The following is a 21,463-nucleotide window of genomic DNA, read 5'->3' as shown; positions in this document are numbered from 1 at the left end:
TCTCCCTGACAAATCTCTCCTACTTCGTAGTTCCTTACTGTCATTCTCAAATGTTTGTTATTGTTGTGCCACCACAAAAGTCATAGGGAATACCGATATCACTGCCTCTTCATTTTCTTGTGCTGTCCTGTAGTAAATCTGTATTGTGTTGCAGGAGCTCTTGGCAGTTTTTTCCTATTTGATGAGATAATAAAAAATTTATCAGTTTGTCCTATCAAAAGCAATGAAGAAAGTTTACACCCCTTTCAGCCAATTTTCTTGTTGGAAGTTCCCCAGTAGTTTATTGGACATGTTTCCTTAAAGGTTTTTCCCACAGATGATTTCTTTTACATTGGCTCCACAAAGTGATTATGAAGTCTGAAGGTAGACAGAAGGAAGGCAGCAGATTCTTGTAAGACGACTTGAAATTTGTTGCAGCCGACACAAGTCCATTATCATTTTAATAATACTTGAAAAAATGCAAAAATCAACAGTCTGAGCAAATGACTGTAAAAAATCTCATGGTTCTTGTGCATCAGTGAGACTCGAGGTGAGTCTTGTGTTTATTGCCTTCTTGCTGCATGGACTTCATAAGAATAAGAGCAGACTTTGGCTTATTTACTGAGCTAACTGGTGGTATCCGGTGAGTTACAGGACAGTGAAGCTTAAGAGACCTGGCATGCCTTTAAGGACAACCTCATTGAAGCACAAAACAGTAGTCCATACAAATGCTCAGGAAAGCGAGTAGACATGTGAGGAGAGCAGTGTGTAGGGAACTCACGACTGAGCATCAGCGCAGAAGGCTCATGCAGGAGGTAGAAGTGAGGACAAGCTTGCTCAAGGATATAGAAATACTGCCTGCATATGCAGAGATGGTATTAAGAAAGGCAACATTCCAGTAGAGTTGAAACTGGTAAGGGACATCAAATGCAACAAGAAGAACTTCCAGCACTGCATCAGCAGTTAAAGCAGAAAAAAGAGAAACGAGGGAAATACAGGCTTGCTGCTGACCGTGACAGGTGATTTAGTGACAGTGAATATGGACAAGGCTGAGGCACTTGGTGCTATCTTTGCCTTGGTCTTCACCAGCAGGGTCTACTGGGCCTTTGTACCTATAGATGGTGCTCAAAGTGGAAGGTAACTATCAATAGTGGAAGAGGATTGGGTCAGGGTTCTCTTTTGGATATGGAGAAGGCATCTTTGCATGCTGTTGGGCATAGGGCGCAAGTCTTCTAAAATTAGGAATGCTAATGAGGACTTGGAAAAAGAATAAGAAAGCCAGTGAAGTAAATGTTTGGGATGAATATGAACGGTTGTGCATAGTGTTACTTCAAAATTTTCAATACAGAGTCTCTTCCATTTGGCTTGTCAACAAATCTGAAGTGTTTTTGAAAGTAACATCTCCTGCTGTTAATGAAGCTGGACAGTTATAAAGTCATGCACTGCTGTCTGCTGCTTTGAATTCTTGAAAAATGTGGTTAGTAATACAGCAGGTTGCAAACCAGATTTTCTCATAAGAATTAGTGTAATGGATGGGAGCAAATGCCTTTTGATACTTAAGAACTGCACACAGTTGATAGATGCAGGGACAAGTAAAGAAGAAATGAAGGATAGGGAGGCAGAAGCAACATCATTAGGGCTGTTAAACAGTAGAGATGCTGGCTTTTTGGAGTGGATCACAGTTCTTATAGATTTCAGCTTTTTAATTTGTGAGAGTAAGTACACAATCATTTCCCTATTATTCTGCCCTTCATCCTTGATTGTTTTAGATTAACTTGAAGATGATGTGGACAATGATGAAAATATAACCGGTGAGGAGGAAGTAAGAAAGCTGATAAGATTAACATCATATATACTGTCAGTGTGTATTGAAACAAAATATTTAAGTCCCTGTGTGCATCATCTCATCCTAGTAGTTCTGGAAAAAATGGTTTTACCATCCATCAAACTCAGGTGCTTATCTGTGAAGCTCATGGCTAACTGAGCAGAGTGCTCAACATTCAGCAATGGAAGTTTGACACAACGGTTAAAGAAGCAACAGACAGTAAGATGTTCCTTTATCTGCCCTTTTTTTCCTGAGCAATCTATATAAAGTTCCTCTAGATATCACTGCTTTTAGATATTTCAAATTAGGATCAGGTATTAGGGTCCAGAGGAAAACCTGACTGATCTGCCACAAAAGGTGAGAATTTGTTAATGCTTTTCTGGACCCATCATTAAATGAGTTTATGGGTTTCGGTCCATGCTTAAAATCGTGACGAGCATTCCAATGAGATGACAAAATAAGCATGATGCTGTTGCAGACTTACTCCTAAAAATTCTGTGGTACCTTTGGTCATCAGTATTAGTCTCTGTCTGTGTCTGTTGTATGAAGGAAGGGCTGAACTGAATTTGTATTCTGAACAGACCCATATCTCTCACTTCGCCCCGCTGGCAGAAAAAGATCAGCTTTGTGTTTACTGCTTTCTTTACCGCGTTCCCAGACAATTCTTGGTAATAGACGTGTATGGGGCCCAGATTAAGGAGTGCGTCATTAGATACTGTATTATGTTTCAAGAACAGATTGCTTTAATAAGGGAATGTAATGCAATTTGAAACAAATTTCCTGATGCTTGGAGTACTGTAGTCTCTCATCTAATGTATGACTTCACATTTGCAAAGGATCCAGATCGTTCGTTCTACATCCAAAGATAACTATGGGAGTGGTGTAAGGCATAGTGTTTTAGTTCCATACGTAGGTTGGTGTGTGCCCATCTCAACTTCCTGCAATATCACTCTTTCGGAAAGACCAAGCAATGAGCAGTAGTGTACAGCAGTTTGTCCCATGGATTTTGATTTCCTGTCTTGATGAGGTTCTTGGTAAGGACCAGCTATTTATTACTGTCCCTCCTCTTCTTGGATTATATGTTCAGGAGAAGCCACTTCACCTAAGTCTCACCTCCAGCCCTTCAAGACTGAGTGATCATTCTACCCATGTGTAAGAAATCTTGCTCAAGAGATGTTAAAGAGATTTTTAATAAATGAAACCCTGGTGGCTTTGTTCCCCGCCCCCCCCAGCCCAGTGCAGCTGATGAACCTTCACCATGTCTCATCTTTTTGAGCAGGCATTCCACTTGTTTTAAATTATAAAGTTTGTTAAGAAGTGGTTTATTGTTTGTCATTCTGAAATTTACGTTTTTTCACATTCTGTAATATCAGTAATTCTTCAGAAGTGTGCTACAATGGGAGCTCTCTCAGGGAGGCTTCCAGACCTAGTTCGTGCTTTGGCCAGATTGTTCTTCGGTTACTCTTTGGTAAGATTTCAGTGCCCAATGTCCTGTCATAAGCTCCTTGCATGGAAGGTGCCCAAAGTTGATTGGAGAAGGTCAGCTGAAGAAGAAAATTATTCATTACTTTCTATGGGAGTCTTTTGAAGTAACAAATCTTAATAAGGCTATCTTTCTGTTTCATGTGACCCTGTCCTTCTCCCTACTTTTTCTAGACAGTTGACCTCACTGCTGTCACATTTGACTTAGATTTACTTTGAAAAATATACAAAATCTGCATTGGTTTGTTATTCACCTATTGAGACAAATGACATTGTTGATAAAACAGCATTTTTTTGTGCCATAAAGCATAGTTATACAGTAAAGTGTTAGAAGAAAAGAAAGCTTTAATTTGTTGTCAATTGTTGAAGCTTTCTAGGGGTTTGGACTTGTATTTTAATATTTATTTTGTGCTTCTGCATACAACTCCTATTTCAATAGGTTCAAATGCTCTCATATGATATGTTCCTGTCTTGTCTTACTGCACTTGTAGAAATGTGCTGTCTGATAGTGTTGTCTTGCTTGATCTCTGCTGATCTGTTTCTCATTTTTAGAAAAGTCACCTAAGATGTCACTAAAGGTATGATAGTTAAAAGATATCCAACACTGCTTTTATTTCATGTTATGCTAGGTTATGTACTCATTTTATGATTTACTTAAAGTCTTGAATCTGTTCGTTCAGAACTGGTAAGCTGAATTGAGGTTGTATAGCAGTAATACACATCCTAGCTGTCAGAAGCATCTGGTGGTGGTTTTGGGGGTTTTTGTTTTGTTGGTTTTTTTTTTTTTTTTTTTGTAAGATAATTGTTTGGTAGTAGCATTAATATAGAAACATTTCCTAGCTGATGGCAATGATTGTCAGAGTAGGTTTTCTCATGGCATGCTCATGTTGACTTCCCAGCTGCAGAAAACTGGAAGAGTTTAATACAGTTCTATTAAAAAGCCAAAATCTTATCAGTCAGACTTTCAAAGTATTACATTGACATATCTGGGTCTGTTGTTTATTGTTAGTTTTAACATGGTAGTAGTCTTGAATCACTCTTAAAACCCATGTGTTCACAGCTGCTTATTGGACCACGTAGCCCAATTCTGCATTTTATACAGAGGTGCAACAGGACAACATTTTAAATGTAGACTCTCAAAGCAAATTTGTAATTCCACACAGCCTTTAAGTATTTCACAATAGACAGATGTTTGCAGTCAATTCAGTTGTAAATACTTATATATATATATACACACACACAGATTGGGAGAGAGTATAAAACAATGGGGTTTTTAATATATTTAGAGTATAAAACAGTGTCTGCACTTATGAAGCTTATATAATACATTATACACCACCCCCCCCCCAAACTGAAAGGAATATAAGATTGTAATAGCTTAATGTACTCAAGTGTACATAGTTAATATCTTTTTGTATAATGCTCCTGTTAGTATTAACATGAGCTGGCCATGTTAATACTAACAGAAGGTTAAATTCCTTAGTCTACAGAGTGAAGTGTTACTGCAAGATGTAGAAGACATAGAATTTGCTTCTGAGTATTATAAAGAAAAAAATTTTTTTCTTTTCCAAAACTGTTTCTGGAGAGATAAATATTTGGGATGGAAAATGTTAAATAGGATATTTATTTGGGATGGAAAATGTTAAATAGGATATTAATTTTTCTGAGTCTATCAGATGCTCCTTCAGGCACTGAATAGCAGAGGACAGAATAGAGCACTGTTTGCAGGAGTGATGAAAGCAAGCTAAAACTAAAATATTACAGCATTTTGATGTTTAAGAAAATCATGTAGCTGTATTCCAATTTTCAGAGCAGTGGAAAGAGTTCTGTGTTGGAAAGTCTTGTGGGGAGGGATCTGCTCCCACGAGGTACTGGAGTTGTCACCCGGAGACCCCTTATTCTGCAGCTGGTGCATGTTTCCCCAGAGGATGGTCGGAAAACAGCTGGAGATGAAAATGGTAAGTGTGATCCAAGAGTGTGTTTTGCCTTGTAGGAAAGAGACTTTTAAACTTTCTTGTTCATTTGACTGAAAAATCAGTTGTAATCTTAAAACTCATGTGTGCTTTTAAAAATTTACTTGGAAGAAAACACAGCTGTTATCACATCTGTTCTATCCATTTAGCAAATGTCATGAAGTCAAAATCTTTTGGATATTCAAAATATCTTTAATGTTTTAAGTTTTCCTGTTTATTCTTAGGAAACGCTTTTGAGAAAAGCAGGCCAAAGAAAGCATTTCACTTATGATGATGATTGTCTGGAGTATAGAAAACATCATTTTCTTGTGTGTGCTTTTCTTCCCCTCTTCTTTTGCTGTATAAATAAGGTTTTGCCTTGAGCGGATGAGTATGTGACAGAGAAATGAAAACAAACTTGTAGTAGATGCAAACAATTTAATAGGCACATTCTGTAGCTTACAGATGCTGCCTTACTTGGCTGCACTGAGAGGTTCCAAGCACATCAAAAGCAACACTTTAAATGTTCTGAAGCTGTCTAGTTTGAAGCTTGTGTCTTGTGTAGTGTTTCTATATTATCCTTCAGCAGATCAAGAAAGTAATTTCAGTTGTCCCTTGGGAGTTTAAACGCTCATTCTATACTAACTAGTGCTCTTGATCTTATGAAAGAGCAGCAGGGGCATAGCCACCTTCTGATCATAAGATAAATCTTAGCTTTTTGATGTAGACAGTAAAAAGTACACAGGCTTTTGATGGTGTGATAAACTAGGGGCTATAATTATTGATTCTCATTGTGTTCGGACTTTTTGGAATTTATTAGCAATAGTAAGTCAAGGTATCAAAAAAGTTCTTCACAGTATTCATTTTCATGTAATATTTGTAGCCTTTGGTTTCTGAAGAACAGTTACTAATATTGTGCAGTTTGAAAGGTTTAAGCTCCAGTTTTCATTATTGCCGCAAGCAGAGAGCACAATTTGGGTTCATAACAATTAAGAACTTTTAGTGTGCAATCTAGGGTGTGCTGGATTGTGAAAGGTTGTAGGACAATTCAGGTTGGAAATGATCTCGGGAGGTCCCTAGTCCAACCTCCTCCTCAAAAAAAGGGCTGACTATGAACACAAGACCAGGTTGCTTGGGGCTTTATCCAGTTGGGTCTTGAAAACGTCCAAGGGTGGAGAACTCAGAGTCTCCGGGCAACCTCTTAAAAGCGGCACATTTGTTCTCTTTAAGTGTGGTTTTATGTTACTTGCATTGTGTAGTGTATAGTTTCTGGTACTTTTCAGAATGCCTTGATTATGAGTTGTGGGATAAAATATGATTTTGTTTTGCTCTGCAACTTTACAGGTATAAAAGATGGTTTTGTAATTAGAGTATTCTGAGTCAAGGCAGAGCCTTTCTGTTGTGGGTTGCATTTGATCTGGGGATTCAGATTTTAAATTTAAAATGGGATAATGATATTATTGCATAAGGATGTTGGGCTAAATTAATATTTATAAGGCCCATTTAGATCTTTGGGGGGGAAAAATCAATATGTAAGATGTACATGTTATATTCTCTTCTTGATGTTCCTTTGAGAGAGACGTGGGCTTGTTTGGTAAGAACAGACAAACCTTTATGACTTACCAGTTGCGTTTGAAATGCCTCTCTTCTACCTCCAAAATTCAGGCAAATTGCAGTCTGGTTTTGTCACTGATCTTGTTTACCATACGTATAGATTGTGGTGTTACATCTGAGAAGATGGGATCAAGTAGCTTGGAAGGAAAAAAGATGGCAACCTCTTATCCTGGCTATGCTGTCTGACATTGCAATAAGTCACTATACTATTACAGGTCATATTTTTGTTTGTTATGAGTTGGATGTTGAGGTAGGGTTGAATATGTGTTTGGGATTTCCCAGAGGTAAATCTATCCATAGTCTTGCAGAAAAGGATTTTCTCCAGATGAGGGGTTTCTTTATAAATTGAATATTGGACAAGAGAATATCAGTCTCGGCATGCTGCTTTCTGAGTGTGCTGGTAATGAACTCTCTGTGTTCACAGATACTTTTATGCAACTGCCTCTTTGTTTTGTGGTTTGTTTTGTGATTTGTCACCTTTATCCATCCTAATGCTTGGTCTAGATATGTACTAGTATTGCATATTGCCTTGTCTTTATGACTATGAAGGAAAAAATTGTGTCTCTGCAACAGCTTAATTTTGACATCTTCTGATGCATGTGAGCTGCCAAAGAGTATCAGTTCATATCAATTTAGGGTTTTTGTTTGGTTGGTTTGGGGTTTTTTGGTTTTGTTTTTGGATTATTTTTTTTTTTAATTTTATTCTTGGGAGCACATTGGGAAAGACTGTTGAGAAAGAATTGCAGCCAGACATTTGAACTAACTTCTGATTTTCTAACATGCAACTTTAAAGATCATCTCTCCTGTTCCTCAAAGTCACTGATGAGCTATGTGATACCCTTGTACTGTGGTCACTGCAATAATTCAAGGTAATCAAAAAACAGCAGAGAGATTAATTTTCCATTAAATATGAAGAAGTGCTGTGTTTTCATAACATGGTATTTCAGACTGGTACATATATTCTTCAGAGGTGTATGGTTTGGTGTGAAGGAAATGTTCTCATTATGCTTTTTTTGTTTATTGTTAGCCTCTAGTGGCTACATGGGACATATAGTGGCACATATGGTATGTTTGATGTGGTGATACCACACTGTGGGGCTCTCTTATCAAACTGCAAGAGAAGCAGTGTTCACGAGAGAACTGGGCCTGGTCTCGTGAATTATTAAATTGGTCTTGTAGCTAAGACCTATTCTGGTAGCTTATCCATTTGCTAGGAAATGGAGAAGAGGAGGAAATGTATGAATGGTCAATTAGTAAATGTTTATAGGTTCTTTTTTTTGTCCAGAATAGGAACCTGAACATTGTTCTGAACAGATAGAATTGATATGGAACACAGGAATAATTAATACAGATCAGTTGCTTGCTAAATCAACACTGTTTTGTCAGCTTTTTGTGCTCTACTTCAGATAGGAATCTCCTACCCCTAGCTCCCAAACAGTGTGGACTGCTTGATTGTACTTCGTTTTGTAGAAGCACAAGAGAAAAAGAGCTTTCACCCAAAAGAGCTTGCCATCTAGTTAGCGTCAAGGGTGGAGAAAATGGTACAAAAACTAGAAGGGATTGGAAGATGTGCACATGTTTTTTTCACAAGTTGGATTTTTTTTATTGCTTATTTTATTTAGAGAGCTAGGAAAGGATGAGGTGATGGAGGGTGGGTAAAGAGAGTTCAGATGGTAGTCTACCGGGTCCAAGAGCTGTGAAGGTATGGGAACTAGAAAGCTAGGAAAACAGGTAAGATTCTTCATGCTTTGCTGATTTTTATCCTTTTTAGTATTTGGGAAGTTCTCATTGCCCTGCTGCAAGAAATCCTCGATGGTGGTAGTCTTTTATAACTGAACAACTTCTTTGTGTTTCCATTGTCTATGAAGAACATTTCTACTGCTTTATGAAGGGAGAAGAGATACATGAATGACTAAAGTCACTTAGCATTGGACTGTATTTGAACTTCTTAAAGGAGCATTGCAGTATAGGAGTTAACAGTCCTGAGAAAAATAACATAATCATGTCTAGTTTCCCAGTATATTAATTAAAGTTTTCAGGTCTCACTCCAAGATATGAAAAGCTAGAAAAGCAAGCAGACTGTTGCTTTATTCAGGAGATGTTTTTTTTGAAAGGCAGGGTCTGTTTATTCTTAATAGCTGCTGTTTTAATAATTTCTTACAATCTGTAATAATTTTATAATGACCAAAATGTCATTTGTACACACTTTTATCTAGCATGGAATCTTGAGTATAATCAGGAGATTAATTCACCTGAAAGTCTTGTCCGAAAAGCTTCCAGAAAGTAACATAACCAGGGGAAGACTGATTTACCAGTGAAACTAGTGATAAAAAAAAATGTTCTACATGTAAACCAGAACATTGGGTTGTTGAATGTAGGCTAATTAAAATATTTTCTCCTTGTCTTGATTGTCCTTGCATTTTGAGTAATGCAAATCCCTCCTCCTTTCCTAAAATCTCCTTTGCATTAAATTAGAGCTGTTGGGAAATTTTTCTCAAATATTAAAGGAGTGTCAGTACAGACTTCCTCTGAAGAGTGGGGCAAGAGTTTCCCTGCTGTATAAAATGAAACTTCTAAAAGCTTATACTTGGACCAGATGAGATTTTTCTGTACACCTCAGGAGACTGCATTTATTCCTTAACTTTTTTTTTCTTTTTTTTTTTTTAATGTGCACCAAGACTGAGGTTAGGACTAAGCCATTTATCATGGCTTCAATCTTCTCTTGTGTTATATATAGCAAAGAAAACTTGTGGCTTGTTAAAGCTTAAAAAATTTTCAGTCTCCTTTGATCTGTAGATGTTAACAAGTTAAAATGCAATGCCTCTGACTAGAATGCATCTTTTTTTTATATGTATTTTAAAAAGTTAATAGATTATACTAAACCAAGACATTTCTTTACATGTAAAACTAAGCCTAGTACCTAGCTGGAAATTCCTATGCCAGCACAAACCCAGTAATTTAAGACTAAAACAGTGTGTCCTAGGAGGACATCATCTCCCTAGGAGGGACGTAACAGGAGAGTGCTTGGTCCATACCTTTCACATGTAATGGTGGCAGTACCTTGCTGTATCTTTTTCTTCTTGGCTTTATGCCTGTGTTTACTTTCTTAGATTCAATTTTTAAGAGGGGAAGGATGAGCGATACAGTCTTGAAGATACTGTAGTTTCTTCCTGTATGTGCATTTTGCTTTATTTCCTCTGAGCTGTAAATAAACTAAAACTGTTTAATAACCTGGAATTAATATGCCCTATCATTTTGCAATTATTTTGGAGACTGGTATGTAATTTCGCCTCTTTACTAACCAAGACAAACAAAAGCTGCCTCCTAACAATGGTTTCTTCATAGCTCGTGTGCCTGCAGAACAGTAAGGATAAAAGAAGTTGGTTTTTAAAATTTTTTATCTTAACGGATCCACTCCATCTAAATCAATGTATTTCCACTGATGATAAAACTTTGACTTAACCCACCTAAGCAAGACATTAAAATAACTCCCCAGATGTACTAGGCTTTCCAAACTGAATTGATTGTTGCTGTGCTACTTGCATTTTGTGCCAAACAGGCATGTGTCAAACATGTCTTCACCGGTTTGTTTGATTCTTGCATTTCCATGGTGCTCTACTAGCATCACATAAAAATATGGAGTTGTAAGCTAATCAACCCTTCAATAAAAAGGTTTTTTTTTTGTAATGGGATTTCCATAAATATTTTGAGAAAATTAAAAGTTGAGAAGGATGATAGCTAATGTTGTCTCTTCTCAAATCTGTCTCAGAACTGCCATAATGAATTTTTTTAATTGAGCATTAGAAAGAGTGATAAAAAACTTAAGATTTCTTTCCCATACAGTAATACGATTTCCAGTGACACGAAAAATGTTTCCTTACTCTTTGTCATTCTTGCCATGAGTAAATGACGAGGAACATATTTTGCCAAAGAAGTTCAGCTTTGTGGAACCTAATGGTGCTCTTTTCTGTGCTCAGATAAAAATATTGTGAGCTGTTGGAATTAGATGAACAGCAATAATAAAGTCATCATCAAGTAAACTTTGTTGTATAGAGTATCTGATTAATATGCATCATTTATCAGTGTTTAGTTAAGATCTTATTTCTGTGCCTATTGTTAATATGTTACACATTCTCATCGATAGTAGAATAGCATGAACATCTGTCTGCATGCATTTGTGATCTTTGTAATACAGTCTGGTACTGAAAGTTAACAAAATGCTATATTAAATATGATTAAAAATTTTAAACATGATTCAATGCTGTTTCTCTTTAACTGCAGACCCTGCTACATGGAAAAATCCAAGACACCTTTCTAAAGGTTGCCTTTATCCACTTGCTTTTCCTCCCTCCACATAAAGTGCATGCTTATATACACTAAACCACATACATTTCATGCCACTTAATTGTTGATTACACTTTTACTTTTACACTTTGGCTACTGTGTTGATTGATTATTTTGCTGAGTCTTGTGATCTGGTTGATTTTTAGTTTTCTGACCTTGTTGCGTTAGAATGAGATGATTTTTGCTTTTCTTCTGTGCCGTTGCTGCTTCATAGTTTCCCGCACTTTTAATTCCCAAATCGTTTAAAAAAATCTCTATTGCTCAGTACCTTGAAATTCAACTTGAGTGGCAAAAATGTTTTGAAAGATGACATGATTGTAAGTAACCAGTGTGTTTGCCAAACGGCCAAATTTCTTGTAGACTATTCTTCTAGAGCAGATTGCTGTATCAGGGAGCAGAGAGGAAATGACCACAAACTAAAAATTTGAAATGGAACTTATGACTAATGCTTGGAAACCTAGTTGTGGAAGTGTGAGTATCATGCAGCGTGACTCAAACCGCTGCCTGCGCTACAAAACAGGAATTGACAAAACCTCCTTTGCTGTTTCTGGGACTGCTCTTGAATAGCCCCCAAGTAATTCCGGACATTGGTGGTGACTGACAAGAGTTAAGATGTTCAGTCCTTGGCAGATTTGGGAAGAGACATGTTCTCCTAAGACTTCATTGTTATGCAGAGTTCTTACTTATTTTCTGTTCGCTTGGTTTTGGTTCTACAGGTTTTTCTAACTTTTTCTTTCAGCTGTAATTTGATCTTACTTGCATGGTAAAAGAAAAGATGCTAAAAGCTGGTATTTTTTTCAGATTTTTTAAGCTATTGCTAATAATTCTTTTGTTTTCTGTTGCAAGCTGATATTTAATGGACTAGACCATTTCTGAAAAATGGTAGGATAGCTGATTGGCTCAGTCACAATTAAGAAGGTGGACCTTGTGTAAGAGAGACAAATGAAAGAGAGTAATGAGATGCAGTGTTTAAATAGGCAGAATCATAAGCAGAATCATAAATTTGTATTGAGCTATCTACATCTAACAGTAGAAAGCAGACTAATTTTTCTGTTGCTGCTTGGAAAAAAAAAAAAAAAACATTGTAGTTTTCAACAAACAGGTTCTTGGAAAAATGTCATTGTACATTTGCTTCCTCTTCCTCATGTATCAATTCTTTGTTTTCAGAGATAGATGCTGAAGAGTGGGGTAAATTTCTTCACACCAAAAATAAGGTATGTTTACTCTGTTGATGGAGTAGCGGTGTCGTAAATATGCTATCATATATATACTAAATTCTGTATCTCTTCCCTTGACTTTCCCAAAAAGGAGATTATTCTACCTGCTATACTATATGCCAGAGTATTGAGGATTTTCTGTTTTGCTTTTTATGAGTAGAAAAATTCTGGAAACATTCTTTTAAACTCAAGACAGAAAATTTATCAATGGTTGTCTGTTGTGTGGGTTATTGATTCTGCCGAGTTATTTATCTTAATCCTTTTTGTGTTATTTTGTTGATTTTTTTTTTTTTTTTTTTTTTGGTGTGTGTATTGGAGAAATTAAAATGGAAATTGCAAAGACAAGGAAGTATATAGTCACAAGTCATTTCAGTCCACTGAAGAATTGGCTACTTCAGAGGTTTATTAGAGAGCGCTGAAGAGGAGGGAAGAATCTAATGCTCATCAAGGGGGAGAAGCAGAAACTGAGATGACGTAGGACTTCTATAAGAGAGTCAAAGCTTAATTCTTTGCTTGAAGACAGTCATCTTTTTGTTGGCAGATGAATTATTTAAGTGCTTATTACTTTAAACTTATTTCCTCACCTTCTAGGCAGTGCTAGAAATTGAAGGATATGTAGAGAGAAATGCAGAGGGAACCTGTGCAAGGGTAGCTCTGTGCTAAGTTATTTTGGACTGATGGAAGGAGAATAGATTTGACAAGAGTGGAAATGTTTTGAAATGAAACTCTGTCCTTGTTGTCCCCTTTGAGATGAGAAGGGGTTCAGACTACATTTTGTTTGTTAACTTCAAGGGATTGCAACTAGATTAGAAGTAGAATTAAGTGTTTGAAATTCTCTGTAGGTGAACAATATTTTATACCTTGTCTGACATTGATGGGGTAGTAAGTGCTAATAACTGCCATCTCACAGTATTAATCAATAGATTAAATACCAAGATTCTAATTTCTGTAATTTTTAGCACTGATGATTGCTGTTAGCATTATCTTAAGGACTAATAGTAATTCTTATTTTTCCTCACCTTCTGTATCCTTAGTTACAGAGTTTTTCACTATCTCTTGGAGAAGAGAGCATTATTTTGTAGTTAGGTAAGCGTATGTTGTCTTTGATTTTTAAACAATTTTTTTCTTTCATGCTTCAGATCTATACGGATTTTGATGAAATTCGTCAGGAAATTGAAAATGAAACAGAGAGGATTTCAGGAAATAATAAGGTAAATGTTGCACTGTCCATCTTTGTCTTGCTATAGATTCTTTTGCTGCTTAAACCTTTCTTAAACAGTTTTGGCAGCTAGAAGTGAAAAGCATTGAACTATTCTAATGAAGAACACAGTAATGCTGCTTGCTGTCTTGAGATTTTTTCACTGTGTTTGTGAGATAAATGACTTCAGCTAAAAGAAAATCAGAGAATTGCTGTTGCTTTACTTCAAAGCTTCTGTAGTAATAGTGGAAAAAAATGAACTTTGAGTTAAACTTGTTTCCATTTGTCCACATACATGGCTTTATGTGTAATTATAAAAGCAAGTATTCTATTCTTGCCTATCTATATAATTGCTGAATATAAAAGCTTCTATGCTTATATTGAGGGGGAAAACATGCCTGCTTCCAAAGACAAAGGAATTAGTGGACAGATGTGGCTGGCTTTTTTTTTCCTCAGTTGTAAGGTGTATGATGGAAGAAAGTTTTTTCTCATATGAAACTACAGCTTTTGGCTTTCTAAAGGGTGCATTTGAACAATCCAGTACAGTGATTAATTTTTATTATTAATATATTTCTAGGGGATCAGTCCTGAACCTATTCATCTTAAGATTTTTTCATCTAATGTTGTAAATCTGACTCTTGTGGATTTACCTGGAATGACAAAGGTAAGATGTGGAATGCTTCCTTTCTGACTCATTGTGAACAGTGTGTTTTGAAATGAGTGTGTGTTCACTATTTGGCATTATTCTCTATTGTTAGATAAATAGCTTTCCTCAGGTTAAGTAGTTGGTTATATAAATTTGAGATGTCACCATCTTCTGGTGTAAGATCTGGTTTTCTGGTGCTGGTTTCTGATGACAAGATGACTTCTTTCCCTGCCTATGCACATGTACATACCCCACTCTGCCAGTTGTGCAGGTGGTTCTTGGATACCAAGTCTTTTTGACTACAGTATCAAATAATTTGAATTGATTCTTATTTCTAGAAGAGTGGTTTTGACTTCTATACCTTGCAAGGTCTTGGTTTTTTTCATGTTTTTTGTGAAGGGAGAAGGAAAGGGCTGGAAAACTTTATCTTGTACCGTGGTATAGGGTATGAACTTTCAATGAGTGGTCTCACATGGCATAAATACACAATTTTGAACAGTTCTATGTTGTTTTTTCTCTAGGTGCCTGTGGGCGATCAGCCTAAGGACATTGAACTTCAAATAAGAGAGCTAATCCTTCAATTCATCAGCAACCCAAATTCAATTATTCTGGCAGTTACAGCTGCTAACACAGACATGGCCACTTCAGAAGCACTTAAAATTGCACGGGAGGTAGATCCAGATGGTAAGCAGCAAGAAGAACTGGATCCTGTAATTCAACTTATTTTTTAAAATTAAATCCTAAAATAATAATGAAGTCATTTGGGCAAAAAGTAGTAAGAGAAACAAATGTAACTGCATTTCCTAGAAAATACAATTACTATATTTACTTAAAGACTTTCTGCTGCAGTCTCTGCAACTCAGAGGATGCTGTGATGAATTAATATCTAATAGATTTCTGGCTTATGAACAGGCCAGATAACTATTTTAGTAGTCATAGGAGCCGATTCTGTTTCCAGAGCAGCAAAATAGCATTACAGAATGTTGTGGGTTTTGTGATTTTTTTTTTTTTTTTTTTTTTTTTTTTTAGTAGTTTACAGAGGTCTGTTAGGATGACTTCATGCTTTATTGTCCAATGTTGTTTCTTTTAGTAGAGAATATACGCCATCCTGCAGCTAGTAATTGACTGTCTAGCTGTTAGTTTAGTGACTTTTAATAAGAATAAAATTAATATATGTTGTCAGTATCCATTTTGGTGCCCTGCATTTATGTGACAGAACTGACTGATTTGATTTACTCTAAAAAGTGGATTATCATTTTATATTTACCTAATGACTTTGAAACAGATCCGAAGTCACTGGGTACCTGCTTCTTGTGTGTAGAAAGTCCTCTCAGTGTCATTGACTAATTAATGGCACTGTGTGATTTGAAAGGATATGGAAAAGTATACTCTAAACATAGGTATACTGAAATTAGGCTAAAATTTGGTGTTGGTATGCTTTACCCTCAATTTTTTCTTCCCATAGAGTGTAACATTTCTTGCTTGTTTTCAATTCCCAAGTCTGCTTTGGCCTGTCCTTAAGCCTTTATGTGTTCCACAGCCATGTAACCTTGAGGGAGAACCTCTTCTGGCAGTCTTCTCAGTCAAATTGTCCTGGTTCAAGGCAGCAGACCCTTTCCTTTTAATGTACCCTTGTAAAAATGATCAGCTGTGACTTTTGGATCACTTCCCAAAATTCTAAACCTTAAAGATCTGGAGTGGCAGCTTATGTTGCAGGTTCTGTAGGAATAATGGTATGTAATGAGAACTCAAAGTACTAAAGTAGGTAGACTCTCTGACTTGCATTATTCTGAAAGTTTCAGGACCCAAGAATCTACTGATTTCAGTGAGGTACTGGTTTATTTTTAGACTTGAGAATTGTGTTATATTTTAAAGAAAAAGTTCTCACCATGTTTTTTTCAGACCCAAGAGCCAAGGAAGTATTAAAGTCCCAGACAAGCCCTGTACATGTTAGCCTACCTGTTTAGATGTGCCATATTTACCTATTTAATGAATTTAGGTCAGTTTTTCCTCCACAGTGTCTAATACGAAGCTTAGTTTTAATTCGAAAAACATTCAGTCACATATTCAATAAAAATATGTTTCATTAGCAAAATTAAATCCCCTAAAGCTTCTTCAGTGGATGGATTTCAAGCCATTCAGTCTTGGGGCTTTCAGTTATGTATTTGATGCACTATGCTGGGAAGTGGGCCTGTTGCCTCCTTTAGCAGCTTCTCCAGTGGGTAGTGGTATTTCAAATATAGTTCCAAACAGATTGCCATTACATCTGATCCTACGTATATGCTAGAAATATGTTCAGTCCACTCACACTTGCGAGTCCCCTGCCTTGCCTTACTTACTCTTCTCCACAAGTGCTTAGTAACGCCTCTAACCTCATGCAAAAATGTTTGTTGTAATAAGTAATTACTATAATTTCAAACTGTATGGTGCCTAAACCTTTTTATTTAACCAGATCTGTGTGGGAAGCAGTACCTGCCAAGTACTTTCTTATACTCCTGTTAATAAGGGGCTCCAGATTGACAAATAACACATGTTCTTGCGCTAGTCTTTGCTGGTTGGCAGTATTAAACTTCATGCAGCTGTCTGAGGAACTTTTTGAATGATGAGTTTTAGCTAGCTTGATCAAGACAAAACATCCCTGTGAGTGAGTTTTCCTTCTGGTAGGTCGAAGAACCCTTGCTGTTATCACAAAGCTGGATCTCATGGATGCTGGCACTGATGCTATGGATGTGCTCATGGGAAGAGTGATTCCAGTAAAACTTGGCATCATTGGAGTAGTGAACAGGTCTGTCTGGGCACATTGATGCTATTTTTAAAACTGTGTTAATATGAAGTAATGCTTTTGGCTTTTTTAACCATTAATATGGCTTTAAGAATAAGGTGACTTGATGCTGAAATAAACTTCTGAATGAGCAAGCGAGAAGCTTGTTGCTCACTTTTCAAAAGCCTGTCTGTTCTTCTTCCACTCAACCAACTGCTAATCTAGAAAGGAGTAGGGACACTTCTAAAAGAACTTCAGTGTCACTTCTTTCCACTGTTGTTTTCTAGCTTGTGCGATGCTGCTGGTCAGCTGTTCACATTAGCACTGATCCCATACAGATCTTGTATGTATTAGTGCTAACTGCATGTGGCTATAGTACTGTTCACTTTATTTTTTGCATTAGCTAGGTCAAATCTCGTGTAGTTTTGATAAAAGTGTTGCTTAGTCTGTGTACAGCTCCTACCCATACTGATTTGTTGACTATGCTGCATGAACAACAAATAAAACCGTTCATTGTCTAAGGAAGATGAGTTACATGTGTAAAGCAAAAACCAGCTGTTAGATGTCCTGTCCAGAAAAGCAGAAGTGTAAATTATTTTTACTTTGCATCTATTAACTAGTGCGTAACTCTGCCTTTTTTAACTTCAGGAGTCAGTTGGATATTAACAATAAGAAGAGTGTAGCCGATTCCATTCGTGATGAGTATGGTTTTCTTCAAAAGAAGTATCCTTCCCTAGCCAATCGAAATGGAACAAAGTATCTTGCTAGAACACTGAACAGGTATTACATATTATGTAAAATAAAATAAATGTGTGCTTTTGTATTTAAGATATAAATTGGTGTGTTAGAAATCTGCGTAAACATTTATTTTTATCTTTCCTTTCTCTTCTGATGCTGTACAGTGATACATTAAGGAAAACTCTGTTTGGTTCCAAATTCAGTTTCTGAATTTACTGTAATTTTCCTGAGTGTTTTCCTTTGGTGATTATTTTCTGTCTCTTCTCTGTTTTGATGGAGGTGATAAAGCTGAAACTTTTCCTCCCTTCTAATGAGGCACTGTTTTCTATTTTTAGACTACTGATGCATCATATCAGGGATTGCTTGCCAGAACTGAAAACTAGAATCAATGTCTTAGCTGCTCAGTACCAGTCTCTGCTAAACAGCTATGGGGAACCTGTTGAGGACAAAAGTGCCACTTTATTGCAGCTTATTACCAAATTTGCCACAGAATATTGTAACACTATTGAAGGAACAGCAAAATACATAGAGACTTCAGAGCTGTAAGTAGCGAATGGTTTTTCTAGAATATTGACTGAACAGTTAGATCGACCCAGTGGCTCTTGCCAATGAAAGCCAGCAATAGTATTACACTAGCGCATAACATACTCAAAAACGTTTGAATCGAAGTAACTGTACAAAATCTTTACAATGAGAGCTTTTTTCTTGTTTGCTGCTTCAGTTGTTATTTTATTTTCAGATGCGGTGGAGCTAGAATCTGTTACATTTTTCATGAGACCTTTGGAAGAACTTTAGAATCTGTTGACCCGCTGGGTGGCCTTAACACAATTGATATTCTGACTGCCATTAGAAATGCTACTGTGAGTGTTCTTCCGTATTTATAAGTGTTGTTGCTGTATATTGGATTTGAAGATAAGGTTTCAACAAATCTGTGCTCCTTCAGTCCTGTGAGTTAATGGTCTCAGCTGAATGAGTTAATATGAAGAGGCTGGATCCTGCTTTTTGGTATTTTAATTCGAATCCAAATTTGCAGCCATTATCCTATATGGAATGAGTTTAAGGTGAATGCTTACATCTCATTACTATTTACAGGCTGAAATAAAGCTCAAGCCCAGCTTTGGCAACCCTATGCTGAAGCTATTATGTATTACAGAAATGGTGATGGAAGACTGCCTCTGCATTTATTTTGCATTAAGCCCTTCTGTTAGTTAGGAAGACTCAGTCTGAGATGTATGGGCTAGAACACATTCAGATATTTTAATTCTCAACTCTTCAATGGTTCAGTATTTACATGACAGGTTCGGTTTCTTGTGAATATGGGAATTGGTGTTACTAAGAATTAACAGAGTAAGTTCGCTTTTAAATTTTGCAGTATATAGAATGTTCACTCCTTAGAGCTGGACTTTGGATGTCAAACACCTGTCTGCTTCTGTATTTTGTTCTGTTGGGTGTGGACAGACAGTCAGGTTTCTGCATGGTCAATAATTACTCAAATTTCTAGCGGATTAGGTACCCTGCAGCAATGATCTGTGTGTGTGCTCTTATCCTTCTGTAAATGTAACATGTAAAACAGCATTTAGTAACAGCAGAGATGTCTTGTTTTTATGTGACGTATCACATCTTTGTGTTTCTAAAGCTCATTTAATTTTCAAAAAAAGGAAATTTCAAGTAAAAAATGTTTCCTGTATAGCTAAGCATTTGTCTGTATAGTCATAAATGAAATTATCCAAAACACTGTAAATCAGTGACACTGTATTATGATTATACTTAACAGAAAACCCACCTACCTTACAGTAAGAAGTATATACCCAGGACTGTCAAATAAATAATGGTAACTTTTCTCTCCGAAGTTAGGAAGAGAATGTCCTTGCCTTTTTAATAAATTTCATTTAAACTTGAATCTACAAATGTGAAAAGAATTGTTCATAGTTGTAAGCCTAGAGTGACATTAGTGGGTAGAAATCCTCAGGATTCTATAAGGATGCTGGTTAATCATTATTTACCATACAGTTTGTCTTAAAGGTAATAACTTTATATTTTATAGCTTTTATATTTAAATATTCTTGTAACGTATTTTAAGACCTGTTCTGAGTGTTCTTTTGGGTGTGAGCAGTGTGACCTGATTTATTCTGGGCTTCATCAGATACTACTTCTTATAAATACATATTGTTTTAATACACAATTTAGCAGCTTTTTCCCTCCTTTTGAACTAGGGACCCCGTCCTGCCTTGTTTGTTCCTGAAGTTTCATTTGAATTGCTGGTAAAAAGGCAAATCAAACGTTTAGAAGAACCTAGCTTGCGCTGTGTGGAGCTGGTTCATGAAGAAATGCAGAGGATTATCCAGCATTGTAGTAATTACAGTACACAGGTAAAAATGCATATTTTAGAATTATGTTTCTAATTATTGGGCTCCCCTCCCGCCCCAACTTCCCTAAAACATTCTGGAAGTCTTATCAGTAAATTTCTGTTTTGTTTTTAGGAATTATTGAGGTTTCCTAAATTGCACGATGCCATAGTTGAAGTAGTAACCTGTCTTCTGCGTCGAAGACTTCCTGTCACAAATGAAATGGTAATTTTCCATCTACTGTAGTTTTGCTGGAAAAAGTGTGTGTTTTCTGGAGTCTTTCTTGATGATTCTGTTTGCTCTGTAATGTCAGGAACCCAAATTATTAAAGGAATCTTAACTTATATTTGTTAAATAGCTAGGGTTTTAGTATCTACACAGTTGGAAACTACTTCTGTATTAGAAGATAGGTACATAAAAAAACAACAGGATGGGGGGAACCCTCTTCAGCTTATTGTCCCCTATGTTTCAATTTCCCAAGAAGAATTTTACTAAAACTTGGATTTAATATCTCCTACTCTTTCTGATATAGGTATATTTTCCTCCCTTGTAACAGAAGCTGTGCATTTACTGTAGATGGGATGCAATGATGAAAATTAAATTGTCCTTATTCTGTGTGTTTTGGAGATAAAATCAACACAAAATGTTGATTTTGCTTGTAATGCCCTTTGGCTAGTGAGAACTAAAAATTCAGTTTCTAGCTTTGAGTAAATATGTTTTAATAAAGAAGACTGCTTTGGGCTGCTTATTGGGGAGAAAACAAAGTGTTTCAGTTATTGACTCTGTGTATGTTTGATGTGAAAAGCAAAAATTGTTCTGTATGCTCGCTATCCCCCATAGTGAGCCATCTTTCATTGGTTCAAATGTTCTATGTGGCTTGTGGCTGAAGGCTGGCTATATAGCTTGCTTCATTAGTATTTAGCTTACACTCATTAAATTGCTGAGTTTTGTTTATTTATTGCTGGAGAGGGGTTAGCTTGATGAAGCTAACAAGTTAAACTGATGTAACATCCAAAATGGCTGAAGGTCTGAATGTATTGCAATGAATGAATGAATGAATTCCCTTCTTGCCTTCTGGATCAGAACTTTAATGTCTTTGGGGCAGTAAGAATGGTCTTTTGCTATGGACAGTTAGACTACACTTTCGAGCATTGTAGGTCATTGCTCTTCACTAGCATTAGTTTTACTCACTGAATTTTTTTAACTGTGAATGACATTGCGTTGCAGGTTCATAATCTAGTGGCCATTGAGTTAGCTTATATCAATACCAAACATCCAGACTTTGCTGATGCCTGTGGTTTAATGAATAACAACATAGAGGTAAGAAAATACATCCTCTTAAAAGGTCTTCTGACTCCTTTA

The 21,463-nt window shown here is 36.5% G+C and overlaps 1 protein-coding gene across 9 annotated transcripts in view; it reads left to right on the top strand.

The window, feature by feature from the left end:
* Positions 1-21,463, top strand: part of DNM1L (dynamin 1 like) — a 42,282-nt gene that overhangs the window by 6,485 nt on the left and 14,334 nt on the right. For 5 of the 9 annotated variants that reach the window (XR_005934190.1, XM_030040193.2, XM_030040191.2 and 2 more), the window contains exons 2-14: positions 5,097-5,244; positions 11,134-11,172; positions 12,364-12,410; positions 13,553-13,624; positions 14,189-14,275; positions 14,779-14,941; positions 16,922-17,042; positions 17,667-17,798; positions 18,092-18,298; positions 18,496-18,616; positions 19,970-20,125; positions 20,237-20,326; positions 21,329-21,421. Coding sequence is in view for 8 of the 9 variants with exons in the window: in XM_030040193.2 (XP_029896053.1) it covers positions 5,097-5,244; positions 11,134-11,172; positions 12,364-12,410; positions 13,553-13,624; positions 14,189-14,275; positions 14,779-14,941; positions 16,922-17,042; positions 17,667-17,798; positions 18,092-18,298; positions 18,496-18,616; positions 19,970-20,125; positions 20,237-20,326; positions 21,329-21,421 (1,476 nt within the window). In the remaining variant the exon portion in view is untranslated. The remainder of the gene's footprint in view (positions 1-5,096; positions 5,245-11,133; positions 11,173-12,363; positions 12,411-13,552; positions 13,625-14,188; positions 14,276-14,778; positions 14,942-16,921; positions 17,043-17,666; positions 17,799-18,091; positions 18,299-18,495; positions 18,617-19,969; positions 20,126-20,236; positions 20,327-21,328; positions 21,422-21,463) is intronic. The other 4 variants (XM_030040194.1, XM_030040192.1, XM_030040195.2 and 1 more) reach the window with 2 other exon arrangements.

Source organism: Aquila chrysaetos, chromosome 17 (genome assembly GCF_900496995.4).
Source record: "Aquila chrysaetos chrysaetos chromosome 17, bAquChr1.4, whole genome shotgun sequence".
Lineage (NCBI taxonomy): Eukaryota > Metazoa > Chordata > Aves > Accipitriformes > Accipitridae > Aquila > Aquila chrysaetos.
Note: the sequence above shows the minus strand (reverse complement) of the source record. Positions and strands in the feature narration are given on the sequence as shown.